This window comes from Dama dama, chromosome 14, assembly GCF_033118175.1.
Source record: "Dama dama isolate Ldn47 chromosome 14, ASM3311817v1, whole genome shotgun sequence".
Taxonomy (NCBI): domain Eukaryota; kingdom Metazoa; phylum Chordata; class Mammalia; order Artiodactyla; family Cervidae; genus Dama; species Dama dama.
In genome coordinates, this window is record NC_083694.1 from 64,208,578 (window position 1) to 64,235,316 (window position 26,739).

At 38.7% G+C, this 26,739-nt stretch overlaps 1 protein-coding gene across 2 annotated transcripts in view; it reads left to right on the plus strand.

Moving 5' to 3' along the window:
- Nucleotides 1-26,739, plus strand: part of PLA2G4A (phospholipase A2 group IVA) — a 162,769-nt gene that overhangs the window by 38,849 nt on the left and 97,181 nt on the right. Inside the window, exons 1-2 of one of the 2 annotated variants that reach the window (XM_061160948.1) lie at nucleotides 11,448-11,471; nucleotides 11,597-11,678. In XM_061160948.1, coding sequence (XP_061016931.1) covers nucleotides 11,463-11,471; nucleotides 11,597-11,678 — 91 coding nt within the window. In that variant the 5' untranslated portion in view covers nucleotides 11,448-11,462. Of the gene's footprint in view, nucleotides 1-11,447; nucleotides 11,472-11,596; nucleotides 11,679-26,739 lie in introns of those variants that run through there. The other variant, XM_061160947.1, reaches the window with a different exon arrangement.

The window sequence follows — 26,739 nt, forward strand, 5'->3', positions numbered from 1 at the left end:
TCAATTTTTTTGAATTTTCCAAGACCAGATTTATGGCCCAGGATGTGATCTATTCTGGAGAAGGTTCCATGTGCACTTGAGAAAAAGGTGTAGTTGATTGTTTTGGGGTGAAATGTCCTATAGATATCAATTAGGTCTAGCTGGTCCATTGTGTCATTTAAGGTTTGTGTTTCCTTGTTAATTTTCTGTTTAGTTGATCTATCCATAGCTGTGAGTGGGGTATTAAAGTCTCCCACTATTATTGTGTTACTATTAATTTCCTCTTTCATGCTTGTTAGCGTTTGCCGTACATATTGCGGTGCTCCTATGTTGGGTGCATATATATTTATAATTGTTATATCTTCTTCTTGGATTGATCCTTTGATCATTATGTAGTGTCCTTCTTTGTCTCTTTTCACATCCTTTATTTGAAAGTCTATTTTATCTGATATGAGTATTGCGACTCCTGCTTTCTTTTGGTCTCCGTTTGCATGAAATATTTTTTTCCAGCCCTTCACTTTTAGTCTGTATGTGTCTCTTGTTTTGAGGTGGGTCTCTTGTAGACAGCATATATAGGGGTCTTGTTTTTGTATCCATTCAGCCAATCTTTGTCTTTTGGTTGGGGCATTCAACCCATTTACATTTAAGGTAATTATTGATAGGTGTGGTCCCATTGCCATTTACTTTGTTGTTTTGGGTTCACGTTTATACAACCTTTCTGCATTTCCTGTCTGGAGAAGATCCTTTAGCATTTGTTGAAGAGCTGGTTTGGTGGTGCTGAATTCTCTCAGCTTTTGCTTGTCTGTAAAGCTTTTGAATTCTCCTTCATATCTGAATGAGATCCTTGCTGGGTACAGTAATCTAGGTTGTAGGTTATTCTCTTTCATTACTTTAAGTATGTCCTGCCATTCCCTTCTGGCCTGGAGGATTTCTATTGATAGATCAGCCGTTACCCTTATGGGAATCCCTTTGTGTGTTATTTGTTGTTTCTCCCTTGCTGCTTTTAATATTTGTTCTTTGTGTTTGATCTTTGTTAATTTGATTAATATGTGTCTTGGGGTGTTTCGCCTTGGGTTTATCCTGTTTGGGACTCTCTGGGTTTCTTGTACTTGGGTGGCTATTTCCTTCCCCATTTTAGGGAAGTTTTCAGCTATTATCTCCTCGAGTATTTTCTCATGGCCTTTCTTTTTGTCTTCTTCTTCTGGGACTCCTATGATTCGAATGTTGGGGCATTTCACATTGTCCCAGAGGTCCCTGAGGTTGTCCTCATTTCTTTTGATTCTTTTTTCTTTTTTCCTCTCTGCTTCATTTATTTCCACCATTTTGTCTTCTACCTCACTTATCCTATCTTTTGTCTCTATTATTCTACTGTTGGTTCCCTCCAGAGTGTTTTTGATCTCATTTACTGCATTATTCATTTTTAATTGACTCTTTTTTATTTCTTCTAGGTCTTTATTAAACATTTCTTGCATCTTCTCAATTTTTGTCTCCAGGCTATTTATCTGTAACTCCATTTTGTTTTCAAGATTTTGGATCATCTTTATTATCATTGTTATAAATTCTTTTTCAGGTATATTCCCTATCTCCTCCTCTTTTGTTTGACTTGTTGGGCATTTTTCATGTTCCTTTACCTGTTGGGTATTTCTCTGCCTTTTCATCTTGTTTAGATTGCTGTGTCTGGAGTGGGATTTCTGTATTCTGGGGGTCTGTGGTTCCTTTTTATTGTGGAGGTTTTACCCAGTGGGTGAGGTTGGACTATTGGCTTGTCAAGGTTTCCTGGTTAGGGAAGCTTGCGTCAGTGTTTTGGTGCATGGAACTAGATTTCTTCTCTCTGGAGAGCAATGGAGTGCCCAGTAATGAGTTTTGAGATGGGTCTATGTGTTAGGTGTGACTTTGGGCAGCCTATATGTTGACGTTCAGGGCTATATTCCTGCATTGCTGGAGAATTTGCGTGGTATGTCTTGCTCTAAAACTTATTTGCTCTTGGGTGGTGGTTGTTTTCAGTGTAGGTATGGAGGCTTTTGGACGGTCTCTTATTACTTAAAGTTCCATATAGTCAGGAGTTTTCTGGTGTTCTTAGGTTTTGGGCTTAAGTCTCCTGCCTCTGGATTTCAGTTTTATTCTTCCAGTAGTCTCAAGACTTCTCCAACTATACAGCACTGATAATAAAACTTGGTTAATGGTGAAAAATTCTCCCCCATGAGGGACACCCAGAGAGGTTCACAGAGTTACATGAAGAAGAGGAGAGGGAGGAGGGAGATAGAGATGAGCAGGAGGAGAAAAAAGGGGACTCAAGAGAAGAGAGACAGATCTACGCAGTTGTCTGTTCCCAGAGTGTTCTCTGTAGCCCAGACACCCACAAAGATTCACAGAATTGGATTGGGAAGAGAAGGGGAAAGGAGGAAATAGAGGTGTTCTGAGGTAGAAAACGGAGAGTCATGATTGGGAGAGAATAATCAACACACTCCTGAATAAAAATGGGAACTGAATATTGGATTCTTAAATGTCCACAATTTATATCATATACTGAAAAACAAAGATTAAAAATCTAAAGTAGAGGTTAGACTCTTAAAAATACAATATTAAAAACAAAAACACAAAAAAAATTTTAGAAATATATATGAAGTTCGGTTTAAAATAGTGCTTCTCTTTTTTTTTTTTTTTGGTACCGTTATAGTGTAATGAAAATGAAAATTGAGGAGTAATAGAGGACTTTAAAAGGAAATAAGAGAAAAAGAAAAATAGAAAATAGAAGAGAAAAAGGAAAAAAAAACAAGAAAAAAAATTTTTCCTAATTAAAAAAATCGTAAAAATCTATGAAAATGAAAGTTAAGGAGTAATGGGGGAGTAATAGGGAATTTTAAAAGAAAATAAAAGAGAAAAAATAAAAAAGAAAAAAATTTTTTTTTTTTTTTACTTAAAAAAAAAAAAGTAAAAATATATCTAGGAATTTCTCTGGAGGTGTTGCGGTCAGTGTGGGTTCGGTTCAGTTTCAGATAGCTCCTCGTTCCAGCTTACACTTCTCGATATCTACAGGCCCCTTCCAGTGTAGTCGGTGTTATCTACAGGGATTTTAATCTGTTGCACGGGTCCCTTCTGAAGCGGTTCCCTTTGTTCATTTGGCTTCTGTTTGCCGGTCTCTTCAGTGCCTCATTTCCGCCCTGACACAGGCGGGCGAAGGTGGACTCTTATTCAGGTTGCTAGTTCCGTCGCGGTGCGGCGAGGGGCTGGCGCTGCGGGGACGGGCTGGTGCTGCAGGGAGGGGCCGGCTCTGCGGGGAGGGGCTTGCGCTGCGGGGACGGGCTGGCGCTGTGGGGACCGGCTGGCGCTGCCGGGAGGGGCTGGCGCTGCGGGGACGGGCTGGCGCTGTGGGGACCGGCTGGCGCTGCCGGGAGGGGCTGGCGCTGCTTTCTCCGTCTGCGCTGCTCAGGCTCCCGGCTGTCCTATATGGAGGGCGCCCCGTGCTGCGCGCGCTTCCAGCCCTCGGGTGTTCCACAAAAGCGCGGAACAAAAAGCTGCGCCTGCTTTTTGTGCCTACCCCGTCAGAGCGGTCCAGGCAGCCAGAAGCTTGACGGGCACGCTCTCCCCGGGTGCGGCGCACCTTCTGCCCTCCGCGGTCCCAGTCTCAGTTTCCGCCCGCGCCAGTCGGGTGTGTGCACCTTCTCCCCTCCGCGTCCCCAGCCCCAGTTCCCGCTCGCGCTGGTCGGGTGAGGGCGCCCTGTGTTTAGCCGCGACCCTCCCAGCGGATGTCGACCATCCAGAATCTCAGGAGGTCTTTCATTAGAAAGTGGAGGCCCGTTTGCAGTGCGGTAGGGGATGCGGTCCTTGGGGCCGAGCCTGCCCCTTTCCCTTCCCCCCTGCCTCCAGCGGGGCTGGGCCGGTCTGCAGCCTGCGAGCTCTTCTCTGGACTTGCTTGGTCCCTTTGTTCTGCGAATGGCAGGCAGTGTGTTCGGGCCAGTTAATTATCTCTCTCACTCTTGCTATCCCACAGTTTAAGTTGGTAACTCACAAAAGCTCCCTCCGATTGTCCTTAGGGCACTCAGGCCCGGTCCTTACCCTAGGCAATGCTGCCTGCTCCTCTCCGTTCCGCCCCCACTTGCTGGTGGCGGATGCGGGCGTCTGGGGTACTTTTCTGCTGGGAGTTGCTTTTAGGCACGTAATCTGTGGGTTTTATTTATTGTTCCCCTCCCAGTCAGGTTGCCCTCCGAGATTCAAAAACTTCCCCCAGACCCGCCAGTGCGAGGGTTTCCTGGTGTTTGGAAACTTCCTCTATTAAGACCTCCTTCCCGGGACGGATCTCCGTCCTTAGCTCTTTTGTCTCTCTTTTTATCTTTTATATTTTGTCCTACCTCCTTTCGAAGACATTAGGTTGCTTTTCTGGGCGCCTGATGACCTCAGCTAATGATCAGAAGTTGTTTTGTGAAGTTTGCTCTGCGTTCAATTATTCTTTTGATGAATTTTTAGGAGAGAAAGTGGTCTCCCTGTCCTATTCCTCTGCCATCTTGGCTCCTCCCTTGGGAAAAGTTCTTTCTTTTATTCTTTTCAGGCCCTCAACAGATTGGATGATGCCAACCCACACTGGAGGTGGCAATTTCCTTTCCCAACTCCAGTGATTCAAGTACTCATCTTATCCGCAGACACCCTCATAGACACACACAGAAATGATGTTTAATCTGGGCACTTTGTGGCCAAGTTGACAAATGAAATTAAACATCACAGTTACTTTTAGGAAAATGCTTATTTACCTTGTAAAACCTCATTCAGTTTTTATTTATTTTCTGTGGGAAGTGGTAACTCAGATTATTTAGTCTGCAACCATCACAAGTGGAATTCAGTGTCTTCCTTTTACTCTAAATCCGTTGTGCCTCTAGATAATTCCAAAAAGATAATCATCTCATCTTAAAAGATTTCCACAGATGGTAAAATTATCCCCCAAACTTGATATTCAGTATTGCCTTGTGTGAAATTCTAATGTTGGAATCTGGGTTTGTAACAGGGTACCCTTGAGAAATCCCATGTAGTTGGTAATATTATAGTTGCCATTTTACAGATGAGGAAACCGAGGCTGCAAGGGGTTCCCAGACTTAGTTCCAACATGTGTGTGAAGGCTTCTCCACATCAACAAACAATTCTTAGACACTAGCAGAGTGACCAAGAATTCAACTCAATTCTATGATTATAAAATGCATAATTATATAATTATAAAATTATTATGATGATATATGTATATTTGATTATCTGAATAACCAAATATATATACATTTCTTATAAATCATAGCATTGCAAGGGTAGAAAATGAAGATGGAAAGTACAAAACACTATATTGTAAATTCCTTCTGACTTTTGCCTATGTCTTTTAGATATTAATCACTTTACAATTAATGCTTAAGGGAAAGAACATGTAAGACAAAGAGGTTTTTTAACAAGTCCCTTAAAATAAGGGTATATTATCCAAAATATTATCTGTAAATATATTCATATTTCCAGGTCTGTTGGGTCTACTAGACTTAAAGTTCACTGCTAAAAATCATCAGTGCAAAGACATCTTAGATTTGAATGAACATGACATATCACCTAGGTCAGTAATTCTAAAACAAATAAGTATCTGACACCCAAAGCACTTTAAGGACTTATGGGGAGAACTTTTCAAGAGCACTTTTCTTGTGTTCTAGTGAGCCCCTCCAAGAGGAGAAAGGTATGTATATACTTCACAGGCCTTAACTTAGTCATAATTACTCCTAGGAGAGTGTAGATTTTTTTCAGAATTATTGCTACCTGAAAACTGGGTGAATGTTGAACCAAAAGACACAATCAAGCAAAAGATCAAGAGAAGGAAGGATTTACTATTTGTGGCAAGTAAGGAGAATGCCAGGATTCTTTCCCAAAATAGTGTCTTCCAAACTGCAAAATTGGGGAAGTTTTAAGCTAAGAGTACATGCGTCTTCATGAAGGGGCTTGAGCCTTTAGTTTGGCATAATTGTAGCAAAGATTGACAGAGTCCAAGCTTTTGTTGACTGAAGTCACAGAAAAGATGAACATCATCTTAAAAGGTCAATATCATCTTCCCTTAGGTTCCAGTTGATCTGGTGGTTGACAGCTTCAGGCTTATCTCTACCATTGAAATAGAACTAGGAGTCTTAACAACTGATATATTATCTTGCTTTTGTTATTTCTCTTGCCTGATAATAATCCTTTTTCCATGCATTCATTTGTTCCCTTAAGATCATTAATTGCTGAGACCTGTTCAAGGGCAAGCATTGAGGCCAAGCTTAGATCCCTAAATGGCTCAGGCCAAAAATAGTTTCTCTTATGTCATGAAAGCCATACCTGATTCTCTCTCTGGGACTCCCCCAAACCTATCTGCTTACAATATTGAGAAAGGGGAAAAAGCTAATGTTAAAAAAATTTTCTGTGTGTGTTGTCTTATAGCTGGGTAATTACCATTTGACTAGAATTTATATCAATTAATATTTGGGTGATTATTTACTTTTTATATTTTGAAAATATTAGAGTCACAATACATTCATAGTGAATATCATTAAATGAGTATTTTAGATCCAAGTTGTCACTATCAATTTTTTAAATTTGGTACTGGTTTCACTGCTAGAGCAGTCCCAGTAATCCTAATTAAAACAAGACCTAAAATCTTCCAATTTCAGTGAAAATGAGCTCTACTTGAATATTTAAAGATGTGTATATTATAATGTTATTACTCTATTTGACATATATAATGCTTATTGTGCAAGTGGAAAGTTTCTTGTTCATGAGGGAGAGGAAATGCAAGTCATATTTCTGATTATAATTTTCCTTATTGATATCTGATAAAGTTAAATTTTGTTGCCAAATTTGGTGTTTTGGACATTAGGGTAATTTGTACATACAGCCAATCCATGACTAATAGTTCTTAAAGCAAGTTTAGATAGAACTGTTGATTTTAAATAAACTGATTGCTCTTTTCTTTAAAAAATGTGCAAGAAGAATGCACAAGGTCTGTGCCTCTTAAATGTATTAGAATGAAATCACACTAGGATGTGACATTGAAAATAAGTATCTTATCTAAACAAGCATCTTGACTGTTGGATGACATCAATGCAGCAATTCTTTTTAAAATTGCTGAGATGTTTGAAGTTGCCTGTGGCTGATTACGGTGATCACAATCTCTGTGTTCAGTATTGAGATTCTGTAGTCCTTACCATCCTAACAGCCTTTAGCTTTAATTTGAGTTAAAATTAGGCAATGGCAGTTGAACAGAAAAAAAAAAAAAAAAATGTATGTGCAGAATCTACCCTCTTCCATCAGATTTGTTTTATGATTGTTCTTTGGTTCTGTTGTACCCGGATCGCGGAATTCCACCAAACACCACAGGAGCCGCGGATCGATGCAAAAACAGTGAGGAACTTTATTATAAGCTCGAGCAGGGACTCTCTTCACACAAAGGGGAAGGAGCCCCCAGTGAAAGCCGCGGATCATTTTTATACTGTATAGGAGGGGAAGCGGGAAGAGAAGCTTAAGGGGATTAGTCAATTCTTCAACTAAGGATGTCTTGTTAGCTACTGATTGGTGGGTTAGAGTAAGGGGGGGGGGGTGAGGGACTTTCCTGTCCTCCCCTGATTGGCTCCTTGAGTTTCTTTTTCTTTAAATTTCGTTTTCGCTCCTTGGGAGGGGGTTTTACTCAAAATGGCGGTGCTATCCTAAAATGGAGTCGTTTGGGTTTCACATTTCACAGTTCTTCTTTGTAACAGTAGAACTTTCAACAGATTAGGATAATCATCAAATTGATTTTGTATAAATTGATTAGTTCTTTTTTCCCAATCATTTTAGTTACAGAGGTCAGTATAATTCTCCAGAATGAATTTAATGCAGTAGCAGTTTTCATGATGACTTAGAAATTGTAGTTGTGGGGGAAAAAACAAAAAACGGGGGGTGGGGATCATGATTTGCACTATGAAAAAGATTTTGGATAAGGAAAGATACTGAGTAAGGTAATCCAAGACCTGAAGGCAAGGCTTAATCTTGGTGACTGAGTCAGGGCATTGAGCTTATATTTGACGTCTCACTTGAAATATGGCATCTCTTTTGTTGACTACCAAGTAGCATTGCGCTGAGTCATTAGGTTCCCCACCGCACCACAGGGAACACTGGTTTTGTATTCAATAACATATTTCCTCTGGCATCATTCCTGAGACATAACCAAAAGCCTCTTATCCAAGTTAGAAGCTAGCCTAGTCCATCTAGTTTGAAATTATTTGTGATATTGGCTCCAGGAAACATGGCTCTTTACAGCACTTAAAAAGAGCATAGTTTTGACACTCTTGTTTTGAAGGTAATTTACTGGTCATCTGAAGATTTGTGATGCCTCCAAAATTAACTTATAAAAACCAAGAAAGTGGTTGCTCCTTATCTTCTGTGAGCAGTGTGCAAATTCATATATACAAGTTCTGATTGTAGTTAGTAAGATAGAATTGAGGCTAATGGAAATAAAAACATTAAAATGGAGAGTTGAATGATAGAGAAAATTACTCAATTACTAGAGAGACTTTAGATTAACTTCAGATATAATAGACTAGATTATAACTATCTGTAACACTTTAATAAATGGAAGTAGCCCTTTCTTACTATCATGAATCAGTGTTGGTATTATTATTCTCTAAAAGTAAAAGAATATAGAAAGAATAAAGACACTGGGGACAGGAAGACTGGTTTCTAATTCAATTTTAGCTTTTATTGTCTGTGAGATACTGGAAATTACTTACTATCTCATAATCTCACTTATTCATCTGTAAATATATATAGTAGCATCTATTTTGTAGGATTATTGGGAAACAGAATTTGCACCTATTAGAATATTTAACATATGGTTCATTCTCAATGAATCCTTATAGTGACAATATCATCTCTTTGCACATGTTATTACTAAACATTTGACATGAGTACATTTGTAGCAATTTCAAAAATTGTGTTAAAATAATAGATGAGTATTGATAATCATTTTTATCTTACAGGGAAGGTCTTAGACATTTGAAAAATCTTGCGGTATTAAAAGTTCTAGGATATGAAAATAGAACCTAGATGGTTTGGGGAGTATGTGCTATTTAATATTATATATGATAATTGTTATTGAAAAGTTCTCTTTAGTGGAGAAATCTAATCCATAAACAGGGTTTTCTTTTTTTTTTTTTCATAAACAGGGTTTTCAAGAGCATTTACTTATTCTTGTTCAGGCTCAGATATCATTTGTCTGGAATCTTTCTGTTTTTTTCTTTTTTGCATGTGGATGTCTAGTTGTTCCAGCACCATGTGTTGAAAAGTCTTTGTTTTTTCCTTTGTATTACCTTAGCTCCTTTGTAAAAGTCATTTGATTATTTGTGGGTTGGTCTATTTTTGGGTTCTGTATTCTGTTCCATGGATCTATTTGTCTATTTTTTCATCAATACCATACTGTTCTGATTACACTAGCTGTTATTATTTTACTGATTTCTAATTTAATTCCATTGTGAGAATAGACATTGAATTTTTGTTCCATGTGAGCTTAAGAATAATATGTATTCGGCTGCTGTTGGATGAAGTAGTTTATAGTTGTCAATTATGTCTAGTTGATTGATGATTTGTTGAGTTCAACTCTGTCAATACTGATTTTCTGCCTGCTGGATCTATTCATTTCCAATAAAGGGGTATTGAAGTCTCAACTTACGATAGTGGATTCTCAATCTCTTTCTTCTTTTTTTTGGTCATGCCAAAGACATGCAACTTCTTAGTTCCCTGACCAGGAATGAACCTGTGCCCCATGCAGTCGAAGCATGGAGTCCTAACCCATGGACCACCAGGGAATTCCTTCGATTCTCTATCTCTCTCTTCCTTTTTTTTTTTTTTTTTTTTTTGGTGGGAGGAGTGTGTGTGACTTTTAGTAGTAGTATAAGACAATATGCCTATTTTTAGGCATTCACCTTTTTATGATTGATAATTTCATTTATGTGGAATAACTTTGGCCCTTCAGAGCTCTTCTGAATATGGAAGGTATTTCTGTTTGACGATAATCTTGAATAAGAATTATCTTGAAAGATTTTATATGCTTCTGTCTTTTTAAACAAGTGTGCTTATTCATAACTTCATCTCATCTTGATGTTGTTATAAATCTGAACATAAATTACTCTGTTGATAGAGTGATAGCTTCAGAAATTTTTGAATACTTTATAACATTTACTTCTATATTTCACTACTGCTGGTTCTTTTGAATCTGTTCTTTAATTTTTTTTTTTTCTGCCTCCTTGCTTTTAGACTCACTTCTTAGTATTGTCAGTTTTTTAGCTTCTTTTAATTAGTTATGGACTTTTCAACCAGTTTAGCAAGTCTATTAAAATTATGAAAAGTAGGGGTAACTTGGGTTTCCCAGGTGGGTCAGTGGTAAAGAATCTGCCTGCCAATGCAGGAGACACGGATTTGATCCCTGGGTCGGGAATGCAACCCACTCCAATATTCTTGTCTGGGAAATCCCATGGACAAAGAAGCCTGGTGAGCTACGGTCCATGGGGTTGCAAAGAGTTGGCTATGACTGAGCACACGAGAGCACGCGTGTGCACACACACACACACACACACACACACAAACATATACAGTAGTAACTTATAAATGTGAAAGTGAAAGTGATGTCGCTCAGTCGTGTCCAACTCTTTGCGATCCCATGGACTGTAACCTACCAGGCTTCTCCATTCATGGGATTTTCCAGGCAAGGGTACTGGAGTGCTTGCCATTTCCTTCTCCAGGGTGTCTTCCCGACCCAGGAATAGAACCTGAGTTTCCTGCATTGCCGGCAGATGCTTTACCCTCTAAGCCACCAGGGAAGTTTTTGAGTCTCTCCTAAAACAAAGATGCTTGAACTTTAGATAAAGACTGTAATCTTCTCAGTTGCTCAGAGAATTTTGTGAATTCCTGCTTTCCCATTCTGCTTTGGTGAGTAGAATTGTTTGAGAACTAATTTCCAGTTAAGTGTTTAATAAAGTCTTCTACCTGTTAATATTTCCTATGTGCATACAAGCTCTTAGGCTAGTAGAAACTTTTGACATTGTCATGTATGGTTTTAACAGATATGTTAAAATTAAGTGGTTTGCGGGTTATTGTTTTAGATCCGAAGGATTTTGAAAACTGCTCTGGAAATGTTATACCAAAAAAAGGAGGGGGGGGGAGGTTATTGAACAGTAACAATAAGAACAAGCAAATTTAGATAATGCAAACATCTTCCTCTGAACTTCAGCTTTCTAAGGCAGGTCTTACTTATCACCCAGTACAAAGCCTGATTGTACACCGAGAAAGCCTGCAGTCCTTATTTACATTTTTCCTCAGGGCTTGATAAACCCTGTAAAGTAGGGACTGCAAAGCTGTCCTAGCAGTCAAGCTGTAGGGACATTTTAAAGCATGATCTAAACATCTCAGTCGTCTGTGCTACAGAGAGGAGAGGATCAAAAAAGGAAGAATCTCAAGATCAAAGAATGTTTTTGGTATGCATGTTACTTCCTTTCAACTGGAATATTTTCAATTTGTCTCAAGGAAGGAATGAGAACAATTTGCTTGAATCCTATATTTCAGGTTTGTTTTAAATTCATTATCGTTTATTTTCTTCCAGGTGGAGCACCATTATTCTCACAAGTTCACAGTAGTGGTGCTGCGTGCCACAAAAGTGACAAAGGGAACCTTTGGTGACATGCGTAAGTTCCCTTATTTGCTCTTCTGTTGAAAATACGTAAATATGATTCACTCTTCAGTGGCTTGAGTTCCTTGACAAGCCAGGGGCTGTCCCTTCTTCAGATGTGATTATCTTTGTCTACAGCTTTGAATGCTAATATTTTGAATGGTTCTCTGATGCTCTTTTATCTGTTGGCATAGTGTTCTACGTTGACTTTACATCAGTTGCGAGTTCAGTTCAGTTCAGTCGCTCAGTCGTGTCTGACTCTTTGCGACCCCATGAACTGCAGCATGCCAGGCCTCCCTGTCCATCACCAACTCCCGGAGTCCACCCAAACCCACTGAGTCGGTGATGCCATCCAATCATCTCATCCTCTGTCGTCCCCTTCTCCTCCTGCCCTCAGTCTTTCCCAGCATCAGGGTCTTTTTCAATGAGTCATTTCTTCACATCAGGTGGTCAAAGTTGCGAGTACTTGGAGTCAGATAAAATGACTGTCGTATGATATACAGAGTTTCAGATTTCAAAGACATTTGTATTCTCCTTTGGAAAGAGGACTGAGTCAAGACTTTAAATTAGCTGCCTTTGTGAGATATTGTGCCTATAGGATTTTTTTTACAATGCAGTTTATCTAATTCTTACTCCTTTAAGTTGTGTTTTTTATGTGTGAAAATAGCTATAGAAACTGGTGTGGGACAGTTTGAAATGATGTGAACGAAAGCCTGAGGATAATTTTGAATTAACTTGTTGGCAGTATCCTTCTCCATGTTTTAAAATGCAGTTTTCCTGGTTAATCTTGCCATTCAAACGACTGGGAGTCATGGATGTGGGAATACAAAGAAAAATGAATAAGTACTGCGATGCTGAGTTGGGTAAAGTTAATTGTAGATTATTGCTAAAATATGGAAATGGCAATCTACCTCTCAGAACGGGTTCTGAGGAAAGAATGGAGATTGCCATTAATCAGTCTGGGAAACAGGGAAGTCTTTCCTGTTGAAATGGCATTTAAACTGGTACTTGAAGGAGGAGGATCTAGTGCTCAGAGCAGGGAGAGTCTCAAGCAAGGAAAATAGCATATTCAAGGGTGAGAGAAGGGCAGAGTACTTGTGAGGTCGTGAGCTGTTAGACACACAGCAAAGGTGAAGGAGAACGAGACTAATTCAACAAGGCTGCACTTTTATCAGAAATGAAGCAGGAAGAACTTGATGGCATTTGAGTCACAAGTCACATGATTGGCCCTTTATTTTAAAAAATATTTGTTTTGCTTATGGTTGCTGGGAGGGGGGGAAGGATGGCGGGAAAAGATAGTTAAGGAATTTGGGAGGGACGTGGGCACACTGCTATATTTAAAATGGATAACAAACAAGCTTCTACTGCATAACACAGGGAACTCTGCTCAATGTTATGTGGCAGCCAGGATGAGAGGGGGGTATGGGGGAGAATCGATACCTGTATAATTATGGCTGAGTCCTTTCGCTGCCCACCTGAAATTATCACAACACTGTTGGTCGGCTATACTCCAACATGAAATAAAAAGTTTAAAAAAATGATCTTGCCATAGTATGTTAAATATATTGGAGGTGACTTTAGAATATACTTTTTATATTTAAAAATGGGAGTGACGAGCTTGTTGAAATCACAATGAAAATGGGCCATGAGAGAGAGAGAGAGAGGTTAAATACTAAGGAATGAAGAATTCGAGCTCAAGCCTTCAGTGATTGAAGAAGAGTGTCCAGGAAGTCAGTGAAAGTTGGAAATAAGGTGGTGACCAGGAGGTGGGATCTGATGAGCAGTGCTTCTCAGGAGACATGATGGAACAAGGAGAATTTCTTTACATCTAATCTGGATCAGGGATTTATTTTCTAAATTTTATCTCATACACTGATATACTTCAATTAATCATGCCTCTGCCAATGTTTTTATTGTTATTCTTCTTTTGCTTTTAATACTATGAATTTTCATCAATTCAGTGAGAGTTCACTAGAAGAAACATATCTGTGAAAAAGAAGCCAGATCAGATGCCATATTTAAAATCTGGTAACCCTGTGACCTTGAGAAAAGCACATGCCTTACAACTCTAGAGGTTGTACTGTTAGTTAGAAAAGTCATTCACAATTCGACTAAAGGCTATGTCAGTGACTCATCAGCCATGCAAGTTACTGACCTAATTTGACTTTAAAAAATTTAGTTATCTCTTATACAAACTAGTATGGGCTTCCTGGGTGGCTCAGTGGTAAAGAATTCGCCTGCCAAAGAAGGAGACACAAGAGACGTGGGTTCAATCCCTGGGTCGGGAAGTAGGAACTACTTACCTTGGAGTAGGAACTGGCAACCCACTCCCATATTCTCGCCTGGAAAATTCCATGGACAGAGGATCCTGGAAGGCTATAGTCCTTGGGTTTGCAAAGAGTCAGACACGACTGAGCACACACACATAAAGTAGCAGCGTCCTTTTCTGTTATATCAGTTCAGAACTCTGTCCTAGAGAGACAATGAGCTTTACTGTGCTTGAGTGAAGTGACCAGCAGTTCAAATTCTACAGTGAATCTCTTCAACTAGTAGGGATCTGATTTCTTATCAGTCAGTACTTTCTCCATAATCCTCAGGCACTTTGGCAGTGCTTATTTGTTGTAGTTCTGGAGAAGGAAATGGCAAGCCACTCCAGTATTCTTGCCTGGAGAATCCCATTGACAGAGGAGCCTGGAAGGCCATGGTCTATGGGGTTGCAAGAGTCAGACACGACTGAGCGACTAAGCGCACACACACACATTTATTGTAGTTAGGACTGGAAAGAGAATACTGCCACAAATGTCATTTTAAACCTACTTGAGTTGATATTGCTAACATTATTCAAAAATAAACATGAGACATTGATTCATCTCACAAAATAGCCAACAGGTATGTTTTGGATCCCCATAGTGTATACAGCACAGGTTGGACTCCTGATTTCCAGGAAGCTTGTTATTTATTTATTTACTTATTTATTTGTTGGCCATGCCAGGTGCCTTGTGAGATCTTAGTTCCCTGACCAGGGATTGAACCCAGGCCCACAGCAGTGAAAGTCTCGAGTCCTAACCTCTGGACCACCAGGGAATTCTACCCATGAAAAGAATAGTCACCTGACATTAATCACTACCGGAGGAGGGATTGTGTTGTGAGATTCTCTTAACATTTTTAAACAGCATTTGTCATTTGACTTTATCTTGCTTGAGTTATAATCTTTTTTTGAGGGGGAGGAATTGTTGCCACCCCTTGATGTCACCTTGATGAGTTTACAGAAAGAGAGTCTTAGAGAAATAAATTCAATAGTAAGGGTTGGTAAGAAAAAGTAGAGGGACAGTACACAGTGCCAAACTATTTTTGAGAAGTTGTAGGTGATTATTGTGAGAAAAGCCATGTGCCGGCCTGAGCTGTCACTTTAAGAGTTTTGATGGCTTTGCTTGGTGAGCTTGATCCATACAAACTCTGTTTACCTAGTAAACAGAGTTTGGCATGTTTGTGCTTAGGAGTTCTTTAGTCAAGGATAGAACTATAAAAAATGTCCTAAGATCTGCAAAGGATGACAGGAAACTACGCCCACTTCTGTTGTTGATAGTGTCTACATTTATTTAAAAAGGCAAATTTCCATATAGTTTTGCATGTTGGTAGAGAAGCATGACTGATTGCTTTTGGGTTTTTCAGTTTTTCCTGGGCATGTGGCAGCTGTCTCAAGGATGCCACTTGAATCAAATAGCTGACATCTCACAAAATACCTATATCTGATTTTTTTTTTTAATCTAATACTAAGATTGTATCTATTTTTTATTTTGTCCCTTGTAAAGTCCTCCTATTCTAACTAATTTCATTTCGGAATACCATCCCCCGTTGCTAAAACATCATCATAGCATCAGGAGCACCCCACAATCTCTCTTGAGAGGAGTAAGAGCTGACGTTTGAATCATAACATCTCACTCATTTCCTTTTTTTAGTTTTTTTTAACCTCAGAGCACTGGGCCAGCCAAGGACAAGACAGCCCCTTCCCAGACATCGCTGTTAATCTCAGTGTTCAAATGTATCATGAATACCCAGGGCTTCAGGGCCAGCCTTTCCCTGCCTTCTTATGCACATGCCACAGGAAGACGTAGTCTGAAGTTCAGACACGCACCTGACTCACCCTGTTGTTGCTCGGTTGCTAAGTCGTGTCCGACTCTCTGTGACCATATGGACTGCAGCACGCCAGACTCCTCTGTGCTCCACTCGCTGCTGGAATTTGCTCAAATTCATGTCCATTGAGTCGGTGACTCACCATAGACTTATTTTTAAAAAAGCACTTTGCATTAATTTGACCTGACCAGGAGCCAATCAGTCGTGCCAGTGCCAAGCATTGGTTGGATTAGTTAATATTAAATATTATATTCAACTCTGTATTTTGCATTGCTCCTTTCCTCTTCTAACAGAAGATAATATATTTGTAGAATGAGCACAGTGACAGTACAATTTCAGTTGGTTATTTAGTTTCCTTTATGCAATATGAAACAAAGCACACATCCCTGGCCACGAATCTCATTTTATAACCAAATAAGATAGCTGGCACAAATGCTGTAGCTCCTTCGTTGAATTTCTGTTCCTTTAAAAAAGTTGGGGAAAACAGATCATGTATGATAACAGGTGATAATGGAGGCTTGTCCCAGAATTCAGAACTAGGTCGATGAAATCATTGACTAAGATGAAATCCCTAAGGATGATATCAGGTAATAAATATCATAGTGTTGTTGAAACAATAAAATACCCTATCAATGCTCAACATTTTTAATATCCTAATTATGCACATGTACTGTGAATTCTTGTCTTGTTGGATGCTGGACTCTTTACAAAATTAGCATCATAAACATTAGGGCTTCTAAGGACCGTTATAGAAATGCTGATAGATCTTCTTTCAGCATTCAGGAGACAACTAAGCTTAATGCCGATGTTTAAACTCTATGAAGAAAATAAAAAATACCTGGGTGAATTGTGAACTCATTGTATTTAAACCAATTTTTACAAGTTCTTCCTGCTTAATATTTTAAGGAACCTTTTCAAGGTTCTTTTTTTTTTTTTTTTAAGGATTCCACACTTTAATTTTTCATAATGTCTTTGTCTATGGGTAATGTGTATTTTATTTCAGATAAACTCAGCAAGATCTCCATCAAATTCCTCATTTTTAAATAGCAGATCTGAGGCTGACCTAATCGCTCCAGATAGTGCTTCTCATACTTTAATGTGGCTATGAATCACCAGGGGATATTGTCCAACATGCAGATTCTGATTCAGAAGGTCTGGGGAGTAGATTCTAGCACACAAATGATGCGGACATTGCCCATCTATAGACTGCATTTGGGGAGGCAGGGTCTAGGCAATTTCTTTTATGTTTGCTTATTCTGAGTCTGGGGCTTCTCAGGTGGTTCAGTGGGTAAAGAATACACCCGCAGCGCAGGAGATGCAGGAGACGGGGGTTTGATCCCTGGATCAGGAAGATCCCCTGAAGGAGGGCATGGCAACCCACTCCAGTATTCTTGCCCAGAGAATCCCCATGGACAGAGGAGCCTGGTGGGCTACAGTCCATGGGGTCGCAAAGAATCAAACACATCTGAGTGACTAACACACACACATCCCAAGTCCGCTGTGCTTAAAAGCTCGGAGAAATGAAAAAACATCAAAACTTTTAAGTATTCCAAAATGGGCAAAGATTCTAATGTTTTGGGGTTTCTGCTGATTTGCCTTTTCTTAAATGAAATAACCATGAACACTTTAATACTTTTTATTTTTAAAATTCCTATAAAGGATTAATTACATGACTCAATATATTATCCTTGAGAAAAATGATAGAAATAAACACAAACATCTTAAACGTCCACCACAATTATATTATGAAATTCTGAAATTTATGATTGCATGATCATTCTAGATGAAAGCAATGAAGAGAGTAAGGCATCTATTTTTACCATTTCAAAGGTCAGCATACACACTTAAGGTGAAATGATTGAACGAATGGAAGGTACTGTATACCTGTACAAATATAGTGCAGTCTTTCTCTCATGTACATAGATATACTCTCCCTGTCATATACACAAATTTACTTTTCCTCTCATATACACAAATATATTCTCTATAAATATTTTAATACAGTTTAATGCTCCCTCAACTTAGTAATCTGTGATTTTATTAAGGACATTTCTAAGAACCCAGGCAGGGTAAATTTAGGTACTCTGCTTTTCTTTGCTGTAACATGGTGAAATACTATTTCTCTCTCTGCAAAAAGCTTTGACTGAGATGTGTACTCGAAGTGTGTTGACTGCAGGAAGTTTGGATAAATGCTTATCATTACTGAGAACTTGGCTGTTCTTCACAAAAGAAGTTTCAATTGTCATCTTATTGTCAAAGAATGCATAAAAACATGGTTATTCTAAAGGAATGGAAGACTTCTAAAATATTCTGGACCACCTGACTTCTTGTGGGGATTCAGTAAGATCTTTGGATTTGTACCCCTTGGTGGTCTGTGGAGAGAGGAAACACACACACTTGTGGCTTCACTCCTACTTTCTGGGGTGGCGTGGAGTTGAGGATGAATCAACAACAGTACTGATGCAGGGCTTGTGACCTGGAGCCTGCAAGTGGAGCATCTTTAAGATGGTTTGAACTAAACTAAACGTAGAGTTTGTTTACACCTATTCATATGTAAAATAGGCGTCACGTACTAATTGTTTTCAAGTGTTCAATTCCTTTTGAATCGTTCTGTGCTGCTTTTTATGTTTTTCAGTCCTATGGAGTAATTACTCTAAGAGTTCAAACATCTCTGTGTAGTGAAACGACTCTTCTCCACACTAATCAAGTCCATAAAATTTCATCTTTTATGATTTTTCTAAGCCACATTAACTTTGGCTCTGAGCCCCTGGCTCACAGATTAGGTGGGGGATTATGGGTGGTCTCTCCCCCTTCGGGGTCCTTCAGGTAATTTAGTCACTTAGTGCTGAGTTTCTCTTGCGACCCCATGGACTGTAGCTCACCAGGTTCCTCTCCTCATGGGATTCTCCAGGCAAGAATACTGGAGTGGGTAGTCATGCCCTTTCCAGGGGATCTTCTTGACTCAAGAGTTCAAATCCAGGTCTCTTGCATTGCAGGTGGATTCTGTACCTTCTTGAATCACCAGGGAAGCCCTCGGGTACTTTGAGTTGCCTGTAAATCAGGAGTGGGGCCTGCCATAAGCCTTGGCTGCTGTCGTTGGTATCAAACCTTCAGCTAAATGTTGTTTGCATGGATCCGGGCTTTCCACTTGGACAGGCACTAGGATATGTCTCAGAGCAGTCTTCCTGGTGATTACAGGCCACGCCAGAGAAAGACTCTCCTCCTGTGCTCAGGGCTGCCGTGCTTACAGATCGGACTCCATGACCATCCTGTAGTCATCACGCTGTGCCCAGTACAGCAGAAGCATGACTTGTCAACTCTTGTAGAAACTTCAGAAAATCAAAACTCATTTGAGCTTTAGGACAGGTAGCCCTCTTAACTCCAGTTTTGTCTCTCCAAAGCAGCAGTCTGAATCCTGTTACCTCTAGACCATCCAGAGGATTAAACTTCTTCAAAGGATGTGACTCCCAACACAAAGTGTTAATTCCCTGGGAAAGGCAGTCAGAACTCATCCTTCCTATTTGTAAATGTTGGGGCGAAGGCATGGTGTTGGGTCTGTATGTAGAGAAACATTACCTATTCAGTCTTTTGAGAATCTTCATTAGCAGCAAGGGCAATGTTGAAATTACTATGAAAATACATTATCCTCTCCGGTAGCCATTTAAAAAAAAATTTTTTTTTGCCACACCATAGGGGATCTTAATTCATGACCATAAGGGATCTTGGTTCCCAAACCAGGGCTCGACCTCAGACCTCTGATAATGGAAGCAGGGATTCTTAACCACTGGACCACCAAGAAAGTCCTTTCCTCTAGCCATCCTTGAGTTCCACAGTGATCAGAATCTCCAGGGAGGAGGCAGGATGTATTTATGAAAGAACCTGGTCTTCAGGGGCAAAACGCTACTCATTAGTCTTGTGTCTTCAGGCAAGTTTCCTCTGTCTTTTTTTTTCTCATCTTAAAGATGTTGAGAGAATTCAGTGAGTCGATATATGTGATGCATTTATATGCCTCATGCATAGTAATTACTCAATGAATATTATATATTATTGTTAAAATAATTTTGGATATGAATGTAAGAAGACATTAATTTCTTAAACATAATCTTTAAATGAATCAAAGAATTTTCTATTTAGGTAGACTGTGCACTTGATATAATTTTCAGTTTTTTATCTTGGAAACAGGAAATTTCCATTCTGAATTTCTGTGTTGACCAGATGATTGGATCCTTCCCCCCACTCCACCCCCATATTGGTCTTTTTTTTTTTAATTTATTTATTTTTTGATTGAAGGATAATTGTTTTACAGAATTTTTTCTGCTTTTTTTTTTTTCTTTTTCAGCTCAAGAGAAATGGTGGAATGGTGCTTCCACTGTCTTGTTGATACTCTTGGGCACAATTCACTCCTTTGGTGCCTTGACAACTGTCCAGACCTCTGTTTAACACTCATCACATGCAGAAATTCCCTAGTGGTCCAGTGGTTAGGACTCTGTGCTTCCACTGCAGGGGGCCAGTGTTCAATCCCTGGTGTGGGAACTAAGATCCTACAAGCCACATGGCGTGACCCCCCAATGAAACAAAAACAACCCCCTCCCACAAAATACTTGTCACATGTTCTTGTAAGGCAGGGGCCTATTTCTTAATTTTTAGAAAATAAGTGCTTGAGTCTGGAAGATCTCAGAGAATTTTGGATGAATGAATAAAATGCATAAATATGTATAACTATACCTCTCTTCTTGGATATTACTTCCTTTTTTGCCTCACTAGAGAGAGAATAGAGAATGCTATGAATGGAGGAGCCTGATAGGCTGCAGTCCACGGGGTCGCTAAGAGTCGGACAGGACTGAGCGACTTCACTTCACTTTTCACTTTCATGCATTGGAGAAGGAAATGGCAACCCACTCCAGTGTTCTTGCCTGGAGAATCCCAGGGATGGGGGAGCCTGGTGGGCTGCTGTCTATGGGGTTGCACAGAGTTGGGCATGGCTGAAGCGACTTAGCAGCAGCAGCAGCAGAGAGAGAATTAAAAAAACAATTTCATACTGCATTTTTGTAGATTATAAACACTTCTGCTATTTTTATCCATAGCTATCCAAAATCTTCATGGGTTTCAAACTTGGATTGATTTATAACATAATTAATCTTTTCTTGGATTAATTATGGAACTGCAAATACTTCTTTTTATAAATGGCACTGCTGTTGTCATCTCTTCTGAATCAAACTTTTTCCTAACATCAGTTGTGATTGAACATGAATTTTGGTTTACTAAATATTTTTGTAATATTTTTGAGTATCCACCCATGACTCTAAAAATTCTGAAATTATTTCCCAATGGGCTTTTTATGGAAAATAATTTCAAGATGAGCAAAGTATTCCGGAACACACACATCTGTCTCTTATCTCTTATCTAGTATTTTCTATGTGGTAGGAAAATAGAAATGTATTAGAAAGGCTTTGTTGTTCCGAACTTAATTAGAATGTCATGCAATTTATTAAGTTGTCAAATGGTTTTGTGAGTATGGTTAGTCTTTTTCCTCTCTATCTAAATGTCAATGGAAGTTTTTGTTTGTTTACAGGTATATATTTGTGTGTTTTAGGTAAATGTAGTGAATGATACTATTTTATGATATTTTGTTAACATCAATGGATCCTTGGTGGATTTCACCACATTTATTCAATAAATGGATAAATGGAGCTATATTCCATTTATCCATGGAGATAAATGGAGCTATATTCCAGTGGTATATTTGGCGGCCATGCTTTTGTGAGATAGTTTATTGGCAGGTTCCTGTCAAGGTGAAGAGTATATTACCAGTAGTAGTAGGGACATAACCCATCTGTTCTCTTTTTATTTTTTTAAGACCTATCAGTAATGGATCCTACTCAACTAGTCTTCCAGGGAATTCCCTCATTTAGTTCTTTATTGTATATATATCTTATACTTAAGCTTCTTCATCTTAAAAAACTTTTTATGTTTTTCATGTTCTTTAACATCTCAATGTTCTACAAAGTATCTTTAATTTTCTAAAGTTAAAGGAAAAAAAACCTAATTTTTAAAACCATTTTTACTGCTGAGTGATGATAACCTTATTTTTATGTGCTAAATAGACGCTCTTTGTCTAAAATCATATACCACTTCTATTAATATATTGAACCACTACGATTAGTATCTAGTGAAATTAAATTAGAAAACAGGTTAAATGTTTCTTAAATTTCCAAAGAAAAGCATACTGTTCAAGTTTTCATTTCAAAAAGAGTAGCTCTGCTGGTCTAAAATTTATGGAAGGACACTTATATATTATTTTAGTATATTTAATATTTTAACTTTTTTCTTAAAGTTGTATGATGCAGAGATTGAAATGACTAAAGTTAAAGTTCACTGAGATCTGGTATGAGGGGTTTTGTAGATTTTACTACTCTTTGGAAGCACTTTTACCTTCTCATTCCTCATTTGATGTATCAGTATGTTTTTCATAAAATATTTTAGATAAAATCCTAGACAAAATTATTTTAAATTGGTGTTCAAAGGGTAATCTAAACCTCCAGATGCAAAATGAAATAACAGTTCTGAAATTTCAACTTTGGAAAAGAAATGTTACATGTAACCCAGTGCTTATCCCAGCATTATTAATGTCATCAGTGCATGCTGAGCATCTGTTGCGGACTCAGTACTCATTCAGTGTCTTGAAGAAGGACAAAAGAAATGAAGGCGGTATTTATGGTAGATCCCTTTTTCGAGTGCCTGTTTCATACCAGCGAGGAAACTTGGGCTAGTGTTTTAAACACTGACTCTGTCAGGAACTGACTTGCTTAGATTCACATCTCTCTTCTCCTTCATTAACCATGTGAGTTTGAGCAAGTTACTTAGCTTTCCTAAGTCTCAATTTCCTTAGCTGTTCAGTGTGGGATAATAATTGTAGCTTCCTCCTAGATATTTTTAAATTGAAGTATAGTTGATTTACAATGTTGTGTTAGTTTCAGGTGTATAGCACAGAGACTCAGTTATGCATGCATGTGTTTGCTTGCTTAGTCGCTCAGTCGTGTCCAACTCTTAGGGACCCCATGGACTGTAGCCCGCCAGGCTCCTCTGTCCATGGGATTCTCCAGGCCAGAATACTGGAGTGGGTTGCCATTTCCTCCTCCAGGGGATCTTCCTGACCCAGGGATTGAACTCGAGTCTCCCGCTTCTCCTTCATTGCAAGCGGATTCTTTACAGCTGAATCAATTATGCACACACACACACACACACACACACACACATATGATTTTTTCAGATTCTTTTCCCTTAGAGGTTATTACAAAGTGTTCCCTGTGCTATATAGGAGGTCCTTGTTGGTTATTTATTTTATATATATTAATGGTAGTGTGTTTATGTTAACCTTAAGCTAATTTATCTTTCCTCCCTCCTAAACTTTTTTTAATGAGGATTAAATGAGATTATGAAATGCTTAGAAAAGTGCTTGATGCATAATGTACACAATTTTTTTGTTAAATGAATAAACAAAAATGCTAAGCAGAGTTCTTAGGATTTTCTATTTCATATACTCATTTCTGTAGCACTGTGAAATATGTGATGTTGTTAATTTTACCAGTGTAGGGATTTGTTTAAAGACATTAAATGAATAGCCCAAAGTCACACAACTGTTCTGTTTTGGGGCGAGAACTCAAACCTGTCTCACGCTGATGTCTGTTCGTGCAGCAGCTTTGCCTTTAAGCTATTTGTGACCTAGTTGGGAAGATGAAATGAGTGTAAATAGCTCAGAGATTGTGTGTGTAGATTACACAGTATTACTAATTTTGAAACGTGTTGACAGTAAGCTTCTGAGAAGGCTTTACAGCTTGAATAGAGGTGGAGATGAGTTTTATAACTTAAGTAGAGTTCTAATGCCTGGAATGGATATGGGTGTGGGACATTTCAATTTGGAAAAAAAATAAGGAAATATTTTTAAAATGGGATTGACATAATCCATCTAATTATACTACTTAGGGAATTTGGCTAATTTCTAATGATTTATCCCAAGAATAAATATCAGACAGCAGGTATAATGCCCTCTAGTGCAGTGGTTCTAAACTGGTGATTAGTTTTGGCCCCAGGCACACTGGGAAATGTCTGGAGACATTTTTATCTTGATTTATTTTTTATTTTAATTTTTAATTTATTTGACCACCCTGTGAGGCATGTAGGATACTAGTTCCCTGACCAGGGATCAAACCTGCACCCCTTGCATTGGAAGCATGAAGTCTTAACTATCAGACCACCAGGGAAGTCCCTGGAGACATTTTTAGTTGTCACAATTGGGAGATCCTGCTGGCTTCTAGTGGGTGGAGGTCACAGACAGTGCCCAGAGCAAAGGATTATCTACCTTCAAATGTCAGTAATGTCAAAGTTAAGAACTCTTGTTTTAATGAAAAAGAATTATTCTTACAATGAGTAGAATTGCATATACATATAATATATTGATAAATCCACATAGCTAAAATTAATTATATAAATATATTAATATGATTTATAATACTACATAAGAATTTCTAGAGATTTACTCTCGCCTATCTAAAGGGATTCCAAGAAACATCCCTAGTTTATGAATCTTTAAAACGTTCCAAGCAGAAATACTGATAACAGAAGTATTTTTGTTTTCTTCCAAAAAGGTATCATAGAGATTTAAGTAAGAGGGAAATGCAGGCAACAGCAAAACTTGCTGTTCTGTTTTAGATCTATGCTTATCTTTCTTTGGGTCATTTTCCATGTATCTTTATTCTTTCATCAACACCAGCGTTCTTTATAATAAGTCATTTTTGCTATACGCCAATGGTAGCTTGCTTCGTTACTTTAGTAAGTCAGTTGTTAGTACAAAATGTACCAAGTCAATTGTGAGTAGATGTTACTGGGCTTTCTTTCTGACATCTATTTGGCTGATGGTACATTCTGATAGTTTCATATTCATTTCAAAAGGAAACATGTGACGCTGAGAAGACACCGTGAAAGATCAGAGGCTGTGAGAAAAAAAGAAAATTAAAAAATAGGAGGTGTTCAAATTGGAGACTCTGCCTGATAAAGGGATCCCCAAACAGTGTTAATAAAATGGCTTCATAATTTCAAATGACAAAAAAGCATTCTATAATTATTTGAGTTCCTAGACAATGCTGCCTTAATTATAAGGATTTTGCACGTCTCTCAAATGGCAACCCACTCCAGTGTTCTTGCCTGGAGAATCCCAGGGACAGAGGAGCCTGGTGGGCTGTCATCTACGGGGTCGCACAGAGTCAGACACAACTGAAGCGACTTAGCAACAGCACCAGCAGCAACTCCAGTATATACAGAATCACTGTCAAAGATCTGTTTTACTAAACCACATCAAATTCTTCACTAACTTTTCCAGCTTCTGCATTTCCAGCAATTTGCAGGGGTTGCCCTTCAACACCTATAGCCATAACAATTCTAATTTTGAATCCATTCTGAAGGGAGTAAGGGCTGCTACTCATAAACCCTTGGCACTTTGCCCTATTTTTTGAGTTATTAAGGAAGGCACTCTGGGATTTGAAGATTTTCTTATTTATTCATTTATATTTGTGTTTAGTACTTGGAAATAAAAGTTAGATACAAATGCACTTGGAAAAAAAGAACTGACACTGATATTTGTGTATTAAAATACAAATAAATGGGGTAGGACAAAGTAGTAGGACATATGAAACATACTAACAAAGAGTAGAAAGAAATTAGAGAGGAGAGATGGTTGTGCCTATAATAAAAGTCACCACTTCTACAGTATTGCTGAGAACTAGTTAAAGATTATGTGGAATTATTTTTCTTTTATGAAGATGAGGCCACTAGGAGACATGATTGGCAGTGCCCAATGTAACCCAAGAGGAAAACAGAAATGGACTTATGAACTAGATAAGGGAAGCATAGAGAGAACAGCTCATTCCATGCATCTTTTAAGTGTACAGTCTTTGGACCCTTATCTTGGATAGTCTTAGGACAAGGACAAAGATTTGAATAATCTTTAGTTATGAATGACTAGTGTTTAGTTATCAGCTAAACTGTCCAATGAAAACACAATGATATGCTTAAGTAAAAGAGAAGCAGTGTTCTCTTGGATAGAACAGATGCTTCTGCCATCAATGTGACCGTGCAGTGTGTTTGAAATGTGTGGACTCCAGAGATGCTCCATGGCCTGAATGTTCTAGTGCCTGTTGGAGGAGGGTCACTGACCAGAAAGAAACCTGGTGTCCAGTGGCGGAGGCCCTGGTAGGCCTGTTATCACAGTGGTTAGACTTGCGATGAAGGTCAAAAGTGTTTCATGAAGACAAGTATGGCAGCATTACAGAGAGTGGCTTGAATGTGGGAAGATAAGCAACAAAGAAAATTGTGTGACTAGTCCAGGTGACTTAGTTGAACTGGGTAAGGGACATTTTGAGAGGAACTGAGGAGCCAGCATGTTAAAGGTGAAATAGGTAAAAGTTGGAAACAGGAGCTATGAGGAAAAGAGAGCGACTCTCAAACAGCTAGAAATGATGGTGCTATTCAATAAAAATAAGAAAGTCAGGAAAAAGAACATGTTTTTATTTTAGTTTCTTGGGTTTTGTTTTGCTTTGTTTTTTCTTTCCTTTTGCATTTAGGGAAAAAATTTCAAAATGGACTATTTAGCAATAGGTAATATATGGTTGTGTAATCAAAAATCTTATATTTGTCATTTCCTCAAGGCTGCAAGGAGGAATGTATGATGACTGCCATTTAAACCTGAAGATGATTGGCTTTAGAGGATCTGAGAATAGTTATACTATAGGACTGATATGTGCTGTGTGTCTTGAAGGGTGCACATTGGGTATTCTTAAGACTGTATAGGACTTCCCTGGTGGTCCGGTGGTGAGAACTCTGTCCATCCCCTGCAGGGGACATGGGTTTGCTTCCTGGTCAGGGAAATAAGATTCCCACATGCTGTGTGA